The sequence below is a fragment of the Caretta caretta genome, chromosome 2, assembly GCF_965140235.1.
Source record: "Caretta caretta isolate rCarCar2 chromosome 2, rCarCar1.hap1, whole genome shotgun sequence".
Lineage (NCBI taxonomy): Eukaryota > Metazoa > Chordata > Testudines > Cheloniidae > Caretta > Caretta caretta.
This window is the reverse complement of record NC_134207.1, coordinates 193612886-193625447: the sequence shown is the minus strand read 5'-3', so window position 1 is coordinate 193625447 and position 12562 is coordinate 193612886. Positions and strand designations below refer to the sequence as shown.

General features: G+C 39.5%; 1 protein-coding gene across 5 annotated transcripts in view; it reads left to right on the top strand.

Annotated features, from left to right (window-relative positions):
• ANO10 (anoctamin 10) overlaps positions 1-10151 on the top strand; it is a 284606-nt gene extending 274455 nt beyond the window's left edge. For all 5 annotated transcript variants that reach the window (XM_048838696.2, XM_048838697.2, XM_048838693.2 and 2 more), the window contains one exon: positions 9249-10151. In XM_048838696.2, the coding sequence (XP_048694653.2) occupies positions 9249-9311 (63 nt within the window). In that variant the 3' untranslated portion in view covers positions 9312-10151. The remainder of the gene's footprint in view (positions 1-9248) is intronic.
• Positions 10152-12562: the final 2411 nt, after the last annotated feature.

The following is a 12562-nucleotide window of genomic DNA, read 5'->3' as shown; positions in this document are numbered from 1 at the left end:
TGAAGAATGATTGATCCCATATCCAGCCTCAGATACATTCGTCTCCAGAAGATACACAGAGCAGCCACATGGAGTTGTCCACATACCTATGCAAAATGGTATTGCCTGAATTCAGTGTTAGGTTGTGATTCTACATTTAGCTTCTTGGTATCACATAATCTGCTTCCAAACTGAGAGTGCTCCATCTTTCCTCCACCATTTATAATAACTAGTGTTTTTGTTTTGAGATCTCTTCTTCTTCTTCCTAGAAAATGTAATTATTTTTCCCCACCTGCAAAATAAGGTATCCTCCAATTACAGGATGCTTTTACTGTTGCCCCAAAACGTTCGCTGAGCTTGTTAGTATAAGTGAGGATCTGCTGTGACACTACCTTCAGAGACAATAAAATTGCATAGGTGTAATTCTTGTTTTCTGAAAGTGCTTAGTCATGATAGGTACATGCTTACCATACACTTTCCCCACAGCATTGCGGGATAGCTACTGTTCCATTCAGATTTATTCTTAGACTTTTTATTGTTCATAAAACATATAGGGCACTGGAGTCTATCAAGTTTCATTCCAGGCGCAGGCATGCATTATCCTGCTATTGGCAGGCATGTAGATTTCGCTGATATTTCTCAGTTACCTGCATAAGTCACAAGCCCTAGAATCTACCTCTACTGTTACTGTGCACCATCACATGAATGTCACATGAACATTTTCTTTCTCCTTCCATTTTCATATTGTAAATATGAAACAAATCAAGAAATAATTTAGCACGTAGTCCTATATAAAAATAAAAACAGTAAACTCAAATGAAGGAATTTTAGTTGGCTAGTAGAAGAAAAGCAAACGAAGAAGTGGCTGGTTAGAGGCATGTACTCTGTACTTACTTTAGTACATATTTCCCTATCTACTTATTTGTATATGTGGTTTTGTGCTGAAAAATATTTATTTGGTGCATCGATGAAGTCTAGTTTCAGCTCAGCAGTTTGATTTTCTTCTTTCTAGCTATTTCAGGTAATTTTATCTTCTTTTCCACATTTAGCTGCTGAACTGTTGTCTGAGGCCCCTTTTTCTCTGTTTAAATGTGTAAGACCTGGTAGCAATAACTGTAGGAGATCTGACTACAGTATAGATTATGAACATAAGAGCAAAAAGAAAATTGGAAAATGTAATGTTGCTATGAAGCATAACATAGCTATGGCATAGAGCTCAACAAATGCACAAGGGCAATATCATTATGTGTAAGTGGAAAAAACAGAGGTAATACATACAAAATGCATCTGAACATTCTGAAGAAAATGTCAACTGTGGTTTGTAAAACCACACAGAAACGTTGAGGATGGTTTATCAGAGCATACTAAGTGTGTGAAAAATATGTGATGTGAACATCGACAAATATAGAAGCCCATTATACAAAGGTCACAGATTTCCTGTATTTGTAATGCAGTTAGTCAAAGAATAGCACAAAGAGCTCTGTAATGGTGATCTAATGAGACTACAGATCCCATTGTATTCCATCTTGATCAAGATATGCTGCTTTACAGCAAGATAGGGAGTTTGCACATTGGGACCTGTTATTTCTAGGATCTGCACTTTGATATTAAAGATAAAGGTGGCTGCAATCCATTCATAACATGCAAATTAAGGGTAAGTTTCGAATGAAGCCTTTAGTGGGGAAAGTCTGGACACTACTGTAATAAAATGCCCTGCAGCTCCATTTTTTTTCTTTAATCCAGGTTTATAATGTGATTGTGCCTTTCTTTGTATTTGCTTATATCTGTAACTATCACCCTTTTGCCAACATACTGTATTGTTTTGAGTATTAAATTATACAATTTAAAAGCCCCTTATTTCAGGGTCAGCTATAATCAAATACAACTGGCACCTTTGCCTAAAAGCATCAAGATTTTTATGTTCATATGATGATGATTGCAAACAGATATTGGAAGTATGCTGATCTCCGCACTTTCACACTTTTTTGAGGGGGAAGGTGGTTCATTCAAATTCACAAGATTGTTAGTGAGTCAATTAGTGATCCTGGAGGAGAAAAGATTTTTTTAGTACTAAAACAATCTTGCAAGCCAAGCACTTCCCCTCCCCCAAGCCTTTTCAGTTGGCCTAAAGAAAAAATGGATTAATGGCTAGAGGAAAATTAAACATTACAGCATTATTTAAAACACCAGGTAAAAAATTAACTCTGCGGACTCTTTTTGTACTGTGTCAGCATTTCTGTCTGTAATTTAATTAAATACAGTTTTTAAAGTTTTTGGATTTAGCCACAAAGTTCGTGGATCTTTGCTGAGTAGAGAAGGAAGGAAAAGATTACATAGCAGAGTATCACACCTTCAATGATGATTCCATGGAGTGATAAACTTGGTCTATTTTTATGTTTTCCTTTAAAATATTCATGGAAATGTAATGCTTGAGAAATGTGCCAAATTTGCAGTCTCCCGGACTTAAATACTTTCTTTGTCCATACAACAGTTACAGTATAAGCTGAAGTATTGCAAACTTCCTCTCTCACCCTTCCTTGAAGGACTATGTCTATGGTTGAGAAGGGAGTTGGGCCTTCACACTGGTCTTTGGCTTCTCTGTTGAGACTGCCAACAAAGCTAAGAGAGAGAGACAAGGTAAATGAGCTAATATTTTTTATTGGGCCAACTTGAAAGTTGCTCCAATAAAAGATTTTGCCACACCTACCTTGACTTTCTCATATCCTGGAAGCAGCATGGCTGCAACACTGCAAACAACAAAGCTAAGATGAGCTGTGGTTTTGGGGCTGTAATCAAGTATCAGGAGCACAGAACTGAAACTGAGAACCATCAAGGTATTTCAGATAGTCCATTTAACAGCCATCAGATTAGCAGCTATTAACTATTTGAGCAGAGGTACATTTTAAAAGCTCACGATTTTTAAGTCATCAAGCGTGATGGCATCTTCTCAATGATAGGAATCTGCTGTTCAGTCAAACTTGGAACTGCTGGATTTTTCCATGTTTTCCAAGTCTCAGAAATGGGCAAGAAGTTCCTCCCCATTAACCCCCTGTGCAGTCTGCCTGCCTGCTTGCCTGTGCTCTCAGTGAACTTTATTGATATTGCTCCCCTGTCTTCTGTGGCCATGCTCAGAGGCAGAGGTTTCTTCACTAGCTCTCTGAGGGCTCTTTTCCTCTGGATTTTTTCCATCTTCTGCATCTATTGCAGGTTGGTCTCCACCTGGCAGGGAGAGGGTGTTTGGGGAACACTTTGAGGAAATCCTGGATTAGACAAAAGGCTCCTTTTCTTGCATCCATCACCCTGCCTCCCCCAAGGAGCTTCCATAGTTTTGTTTGGGGGGGGTTATAATTAATAGATACCTGAATTAATTTTCCCCCAGCATAGTTCCTGCACTGTCTCAGTTCCTCTTCAGTAGCATGTCTCAGGTCAGTCAGCAGGGGAACAGATATGTGCAATGAAGGACCCCTGGCAAGCTGCCACAGTGGCCAGTTTCTGGTGCGCACGGTGTTTCAGCGAGAGCTTGTTCCCTGCCTTGTTTCCCCAGCCAGTCAACATCAGCTGAGAGGTCTCCCTGCCCAGGAAGATTCCTCTCAAGCCACAAATGATCCCCTACCCCAGTTCTCTGAGTCTGAGCTGGTAAAACACAACTCAACCCAAAATGACGTGAAGATCCTAGCTTTACCAGAACATCATTGAACTTCAGTGTGCCCTCAGCCATCTCCCTGTAAATCCATAGGAAGTATTGGAATTGAAGTTAAGCCTCCCTGATAGCTACGGAATATATAAAGAGGTGGTGGCAGAGGTGGTACTGTATCTTAGATCAGAAGAGCTGAAGTCCCCATTTTGAAATGAGTTTTCAGCTAAGTTTAGGATGTAGGTCCAGAACTGGATAAAGACTTCTGGATATTTTTTTTCATCAGAGAAACTAGAGTCAATAATGCTGAGAATTTAAGAAAATCACTCCAGTGTAAGTGAATTAGTTTTGAGTTTGGTGAGTCATGAATTGGGTAGAATTACTGTTCTCTGTATCTTTCTGATGCTTTTACATTAGAGATAGAAGTCACTTTAATTAAGTTGCCGTTAGTTTTAATGAGGCATTTATTTAAATAAATGAATCAGCAAGGATACAGAAAGGGATTCTGAATCCCATCATTCAGCTATGGTCTTTCTTCCACAGTTGCTAGGGGAAAACAAATAAATATTTGTACAGCAAACTAATTTTATTTTGCTTATAGGTTGGATGGAAATGCAGATAGCAATTTAAAAAATACATTTACTGTAGTTAGCTTATACCATGCTAAGCATATTTGGACTGCAGGCAGGCAAAGACAAGAGGCAAAGTTTGAATGTTCTTCTGTATTAAATAAATCCTGGCATCCCAATTTTGTTGGATAGAATGTGAACTAAAATTTCAGTGTCATAGAGTTTAAGGCCAGAAGGGACCACCAGATCATCTAATCTGACCTCCTGTATATCACAGGCTACTAAATACCACCAGCACAAAAGCGCTAAACTCATCAGCTGAAATTAGACCAAAGTATTACAGCCTTCTGGAGACTATTGTCTGCCACAGGCAGAGAGGGAGAGACTGAGATGTACCAATGCCTGAGGACCCTGCACTGGAGGCACTGATTTCATGAGATGTATCCAGATGATACTAGCAAGTGATCTATGCCCCATGTCATGAAAAGGAAGGTGGAAAAACCCCAAGATACCTGCCAATCTGACATGGGGGAAAATTCCTTCTGGATCCCAAATATGGTGATCATGATCAGTTAGATCCCAAGCACATGAGCAAGACACACCAGCCAAGCATCTGAGAAAGAGAATACTCAGTGCCACCTCAGAGCACCAGGCCACCCTGTCCAGTGTCCCATCCCGCTGTGGCCATCTCTAAAGCTTCAGAGAAAGAAGACCAAAAAAAAAAAAAAAGTCAGAACACCTCCGGGGTTCCCTTCCTGAACCCTACAGGTGATGGGCTGAAGCCCTGAAGCATGAGATTTTAGGAACATAAAACATGAACCAGAAAGAACTCCCAGGGCCAGCCCAGCCCTCTACCACTGTAGGAAAATCCATCATACCAGCGGTTCCCAAACTTGTTCCGCCGCTTGTGCAGGGAAAGCCCCTGCCAGGCCGGGCTGGTTTGTTTACCTGCCGTGTCCGCAGGTTCGGCCAATCGCTGCTCCAGGCCAATGGGAGTTGCTGGAAGCGGCATGCGCCAAGGGACGTACTGGCCACCACATCTAGCAGCTCCCATTGGCCTGGAGCAGCGAACCGCGGCCACTGGGAGCTGCGATCGGCCGAACCTGCAGACACAGCAGGTAAACAAACCAGCCCGGCCCACCAGGGGCTTTCCGTGCACAAGCGGCAGAACAAGTTTGGGAACCACTGCATCATACAATCCCTCATAAATTTATCAAGCTCTATTTTAAGATTAATTAAATCATTTCCATCCTACCCGTCATCACAATCAGTTGTTCTTGTGCCAGCATAGTTGTTTAGTTTAAATAGTAGTTCTTTCTCCATGGTATTTACCCCTCCTCCCACACCCTGTATGTGTTTATAGAGAGCAATCATATCTCCTCTCAGCCTTTGTTTTGCTAAGTTAAACAAACCAAGTTGTTTTAGTCTCCGCTGGTAATCAGGCTCTCCATTCCCCTGATCATCCTGCACGTGTTTCAGTTTAAATTCCTCTTTGCTGAACATGGATAACCAGAACTGTACACAATATTCCAAATTAGGTCTTATCAGTGCCTTGTACTGTGGGACTAGCATTTCCCTATCTCTACGGGAAATATCTTGCTTTCTGCATCCTAGGATTGCATTTCCTTTTTCACAACCATATCACATTGGTGGCTCATAGTCATCTTGTCATCAACTAACACACCTAGGTCTCTCCTCTCCTCTTTCATTTTCAACTGACGAGTCCACAGCTTCGAGCAGAAATGTTTTCATTGTGCTTTTTATACACACATGCAATTTATTCATTTCCAATTTTTGTGATAGTACTGTTATACACTTAGTTATATGTTCTCCTGTCTTTATACCACTCTATACATATTTGATAAAATCAAACTTTTTTTATTTTAAATAGGAAAACAGCTTAAACTTTAGGACATTGGCATTTGCAAAACACTCACTCATTGAACGATTAGGCAAGTGCATGGCTAGGTAATCTTTTAGAGATTGTGTAAAAGTTACTTTGTCATGGGATTGCTTTCTGTATTTTAACGTTCAGGTCTCTTTCTCTTTCCCTGTCTGTAGAATCATCTAGAATTAAGTCATGCTAAATTCAAGACTGTGAACTCTTGAATTCTAAAAATGCCACTCAATACAACTAGCTTCTCCCCTTTCCTCCCTCCTCACGTTTAGGTTCATCGCAATTTGTTCTCTTTGCTTTGACTATATCTTTCAATCCCCTTTCTCTCCAAAGAATAGCGAGTTATTTCTTACTTGTTTCAATGTATCTTTATGGCATTTATTCTCAATATTCACTGCCTTAGTATACGTGCACAAATTCTATTTTTTCTAATATTGTGAGACCTTTACCTGTTAACTGCAGGTGGTAGGTGAACAGTTCCTTTGGCTCAGCTTCATCCAGTCTCTTTCTGCTTCCACAGACTCTTGAATGATCATACAGTCTTCTTACTGAGAAGCTGCACATAATGACTTCAACTTCCCTCAGCAGATATTTTTGATGCCCGGCATCCTTGCTTCATGTTGAGCCCTCTCCGGTAATGGAGACAAAACCTTAACTGTAGCTTCAGAAATAACACACATCACCACCACTGCCCTCTTTCCAGATTTTATTTTTACCAGGGAGTAAATTAATCTATTTTAGCAGCAGATTGCCTGGCAAAGAAAAGGAACTGAATAAAATGAAGTTTAACATTCTCTTCCAAGGGACTTTGGGAGCCCCCCAACGATAGTGATGCATTGAGCAGTAGGGTCTCTCAAAAGCCTGACAGTAGAAATAAAAAATTAAAAAAAAAATTAACTTCAATAATTTTACGAGAAAAACATACAGTACAATATTCAAGACATTTCAGTACAGTAAAATTTATATTCAGTAGGGCTCGCTATTTCCTCTTTAACACCTGCAGGACTACCTGGTCAGGAGGCGGATGCTTAGTCTACAGGCAAATTCCATTCACATTTTTGAAATGGAGCATGTAATGACCAAGAATATGAATATGTCCAAGTAATTTAATTTTTCCATCCTATATAAAATTACTTTGTTACAATTCGTCTTCATGGTCACCATTTTACGTACCTGAAAATATGGCCCAGGAAGAAGCATCACATAACTATCAAAACAAATGGAAAAGAAATAAGTTTTTGACCCTGTGATACCAAGGCTGCATGTTTGGGTTCCTAACTGTGGGAGATTTCTTCATGAATTATGTTCATCCAAAGCTACCCCTCTCGCTACACTCCTGATATCGGCATGCTCTCTGGCCTCTCGTCACAGGATATGATGACTACGTAAACACAAACAATACGGTCATCAGCTTTAATGCACGCAGACAGAAGAAGAGGTAGAACTAAGGGACTTCTGATAACAGTGATAGGAATGCCAGATTACATAGGTTAGTTGTGTGCACATTTAGATTGTATCTGGTCATGCCATTAAAATATTCATATAAAATATAAATAACATATCTGTAATCTCTATTGGCCCTCTGCCTAGCCATTATTAGTTGAAAGTCCCTGTAGTCAGGTAGAAGTGAATATTGACAAGGAGTTCAAAGGAGGATGGGGGGGGTGGTTTTACGGGTTAGTTTAGGGAGGGAGGTTCCATGCGGTAGAGGTTACATGGGAGAAAGAAGAAAGGCGTTTGTGGGAGAAGTGAACAAATAGGCAATCAAAGACAGCATGGAGTCAGGATGCAAGGGCCAGGCTTGCTTATGGGAGGAGGAGACCTAGGAGCACAGTTAGGTCTTGTTAGCAGCAGCCCTGCTGGCAGCTTAGTGTGCATGTTCCCAGGGTTCTGAGCTATCAGCAGGCAGAGGTGCTAGCCTGGCAATTCCATGAAAATAGTAACTTTAATAAATTAAACTTACAAGCTTTCAAGCAACACAATCTCTTTACCATGCTACAGAAAACAGAACATGGATGAGTTGTACAATGGGCAACAAATGTTGAAATGTATGGTACACTTGCAGTGCCTAGTTACTGTGTCATTCCTCATTTTCACTATACAGAATGCCAGAAATACTACAGGTGAAGTAAATATTATGGTGTGGTACATAACAAGGTTTTAACTATGTTTATTATAGATATGTGAGCAGGTTGAAACCTTGTTATTAAATATAGGAACACAGTAGATCTAAGACCTACTTTCCAAAAAAGTTAGGTGCAGTTGAGAGACAGCTTTTTTAAAAAAATTAATTAGTTTAATTGGAAAGAGGTTCTATTAGACAGCTTCACCACCTATTTTAATTTTTCAAAGAAAGGCCATAAAATGACACCCTAAAAGGCTAATGCATTCTCCAAGAATAAACACCTCTAAAATTAAAAAATATATAGTTTTATAGATGTGTGATTTACCAATACCTCCATGAAATATTTTTGATAGACTTTATAGCAAAGAGAAGTTAATCAATCTGAAATGCTAGTTCAAAACGTCAGTGAAATTATAAATGGCAGGTAAATATTGGAATTGTATTTAACTCCTCACATAGTCCTTTCGAAAACAAGGCCAGTTATTAAAAGAATAGATTTAATTTTATATACTCTTCCAGTGTTGCAACTTGCAGCCTTACTAATCTGCATGCGGTACCTCTAGGGCTCAGTAACTCCATTTGAAGGTGTTTGCTTATGTCCATAGACCTGTATAAGTATTGTTCACCATGCAAGCAATTAACATATAATCTGAACTGTCAGTCTCTATGTCTTTTAGTGAGAAAGACAAGGTGGGTGAGGTAATATCTTTTATTGGACCAACTTCTCTTGGTAAGACAAGATACACTTTCAGCCTAACAGAGTGTTTCTTCAGATCTCGAAAGACAGGCAGTTACCAAATAAAAACTGTCTGTTCCTGTCTCTCGCTTGTAAAATTCAGGCATGCTGTAAGCTCAGTGTGTTTTCACTTTTTTTACAAAGGAATGTTTGAATTAATTTAAAATTATTTCTTGTCATTTTAAACATTATTTGATTAGATTCAAAGTGATACTTTTTTCAGTTCTACCTTTGGATTCCATTGTTTTGTTCACTTTATTTAAACTATGCTGCAACAAGTGTGTGATACCATTTTTTTTCCCTCACAGCAAATGAAACTTGCAGCTGAGTCATTGAAGGAGGAAACACATGGAGAAAAGAAGATGAACTGAGCATTAGCATGTGAACATGCTTTTAAAGTATTTACTGTATTTGCACTCTACAATGTATTACTCAATAGATAGTATCTATTATCTGTACTTGGTCATCAAGACTGATTGCTTGACACAATGAAAAATGGTTTCCCTTTTCCTTTTCCTCTTCATTTCTTATCGAGTATTCAACAGTTGTCCAGTGAGACAGAATATAGAGCATCACTCCAGTTTATGCTAGGTCTGGTTGAAATATGTCATAACCAACTGTACATTATATCAAAATTATATTAAACAGATCTTTAAGAGTAGGTATCCTGATGCTAAATGTAGTCGGCATCTGCAGCTTGTCAAGAGAAGGTGTATTAGAACTTAATTTTTAGTGTACCATTCCTTATGCTTGTTAACCATTTTTGTCCTTGTAGTAGAATAGTTAATCATTTCCAAAGGCATGTCTTTTTTCAAAGACAGCTTATTATACACTGTTCACAGCATTTACTAGGAAATTAATCTACATTTTGTTTATTATATAGTGTGATGTCTGATTTTTTTCCATAGAACCAATCACAAAACTAGTTATTTGGAAATGTATACTATAAAATGAGATTACAATATGTTCATTTTATAAAGAATCTCAATTAAATTATTTTCAGAAGCTGTTAAGAAAGCATTTGGCATGAAACAGGGATTGTTGATTAGTAGTTTATGAAGATGAATGGTGATTGTGTATTCTTTTAATTCAGCATTAACTCTGATTACCATTTGGTGGTTCTTCAGAACAATAGTCCTGTATTAATGGATCTTTTTTGTTAACTGAAATGATAGTAACAGAGCTATTAAAATGAACACTACATGGTTGTATGTCTGATACTTTCACACATGTACTGAGATATTTGACTCTTTCTTGCATATCATGAAAATGTAATACTCCTATTTTTAAATTGTTTTCTGATGGTAATAAGCTCAAAATCTATATTTCTAGGTCATGTGGCCTCAAGTCAATTTGTTTTCTGTTGATATTCAACTTTCATCTCTGTCAGAGTGAACTTCCCTGGATGTGAAATACTTTTGTGTTAGCCATGCAATCCTATTTGGATAGATCTGATGAAGATAATTGCACTGACTTGGATATATTTCAAAATTCTACCACAAGAGAACCTGTCACCTGAATACTTCATTACACAGCAAACTTTTACATTTGTAAGTAAGAGATACTTGTGACAAAGGGTACTCATCACAGAATAACACAGTTAAGCTAACATATAGTCTTCTGTATGGAGTTTAAAGTTTTGATTTTTGGATCTGTAAAGTGCTAAATGACCTGAGACAACTCTTCTCTCCCTCTGTTTTCCTGCCACAGCTGTGATCAGTGGAAGCTGGCATATAAGAGAGAGAACTGCTGGCAGGGTGTTCTCTATGAAGACCCTTCAGCTATGGAATTCATTCCCCACTTTGGTCTAAAATAGCCCAGATCTATTAAGGTTTTTGGTATGTGCAAAGCCACACTCTTTGAACGAACATTTGGGGGAGAGTTGAAGATCTAAGGGATAGATCTCTTTTGTGAATGTTAATATTGCGTAATTTTGTTTTGGAATATGTTCCTGTGAGTGGTGGTTTGTTGGCAATTTGTTGTTGACTTGAGGGATATGATAGAGGTATATAAAATTATGAGTGGTGTGGAGAAAGTGAATAACCCTTTCACATAACACAAGAACCTGGGGTCACCCTATGAAATTAATAGCAGGTTTAAAACCAACAAAGGAAACAACACAGTCAACCTGTGGAACTCATTCCCAGGGTAAGTTGTGAAGGCCAAAAGTAAAGTGGATTCACAAAAGAATTACATGTGTTCAATGAGGATAGATCTATCAGTGGCTACTACTCAAGATGGTCAGAGGTGCAATCATATTCTCTGCATGTCCCAAAGCTTCTGGCTGCCAGATGCTGGGCCTGGATGATGGGATGGATCACTTGATAATTCCTCCATTCTTTTCATTCCCTTTGAAGCATCTGGCATTGACCATTGTCGGAAAACAGGATACTGGGTTAGATGAATCATTGGTCTGACCAAGTATGGCCGTTCTTGTGTTCTTATTTATATTACCTTCATTGCATAGGGATTGCATTTTTCATTGATGACAAGGGTGCCTAAAGTGTGGCATAGGCATTTTTATGGTAGTTAAATGCATGCAGAGCGGAAAGAGATATAGTAAATACCATCAGAAACACATACTCTCCAGCCTGTGTTACCAAGAAACTAACCAAATGGAGACTAAGTTCCTGCATTGCTATTAGAGAAAGGGAGAAGAGGAACAGGGAATCTATGAGTATGAGGATCTGACATGAAACATTAATGTACTTTTTTCATATAGCTTTTAAGTAGGAATTGGGTGAAGTACTGAGTGTCTTGGGAAATTATTGCAACAATAAAATTAGTGCCTTGATCAGAGGCTGGTGTACTCCATAGCACAGTGGAACCAAATTCTGTAGCAAGAACCCTTAAATTCCATTACAGCGTTAACTGCTTCTTCAAGTAGATGCAGACACGTATTCTACTTAGGTGTGTGCATGCCCAGCATGCTGGAGCTGGAGACTTTTGCCTAGCAGTATCCATAGAGGGGCGACACTCGCGCCTAATGGTTTTGGCCACTCCCCTGGCCCCGGCCCCCCCTCCGTTCCTTTTCACCACCCATGGCTGGAGTCGGAGCTCTATGTGGTTATAGTCTCACAACCCTTGCATTTAGTCTCAGCCTAGTTCATTGTATATAATTAGTTAGTGTGTGTTAGTAGTCAGTAGATAGTGTTAGCTGCTAGATAGTGTTCCTGAGTGATGCCTTCACTGGGGTTTAAACATTGTCTGTCGTGTGAAGGAGCGATACTGAAGAGTGCTTGCTCTCTCTTGGTGAGGCCCACCTCAAAGAGCGTTGTTCAATCTGCAAATCATTCAGGAAGCAGACTCAGGTGATGTGGAACTTTCAACTCAAGCAGCACCTGCTTGAACAGGCCACATGGCCTGATCTGGTAATGAGGCTCTACTTGGGCCGAAGATCGCCCTTGGGCTCAGAGAGCTCTGCCACTTTTTGTTCCGGCGCAGGCACCTCTCTAAAGAGGCGAAGGACCCGTTCTCTGTCCTCGGGACCGAGGAAAAGGTCTCATAAGTCCAATCAGGAAGACTCCAGGACATAGGACGACTCCTCTTCCTCCCCCAGGAAAAGGGTGGGCCGGACTAGGACTGGTTCTGGAACATGGGATGGCACGTGCTCCCCTCTCTG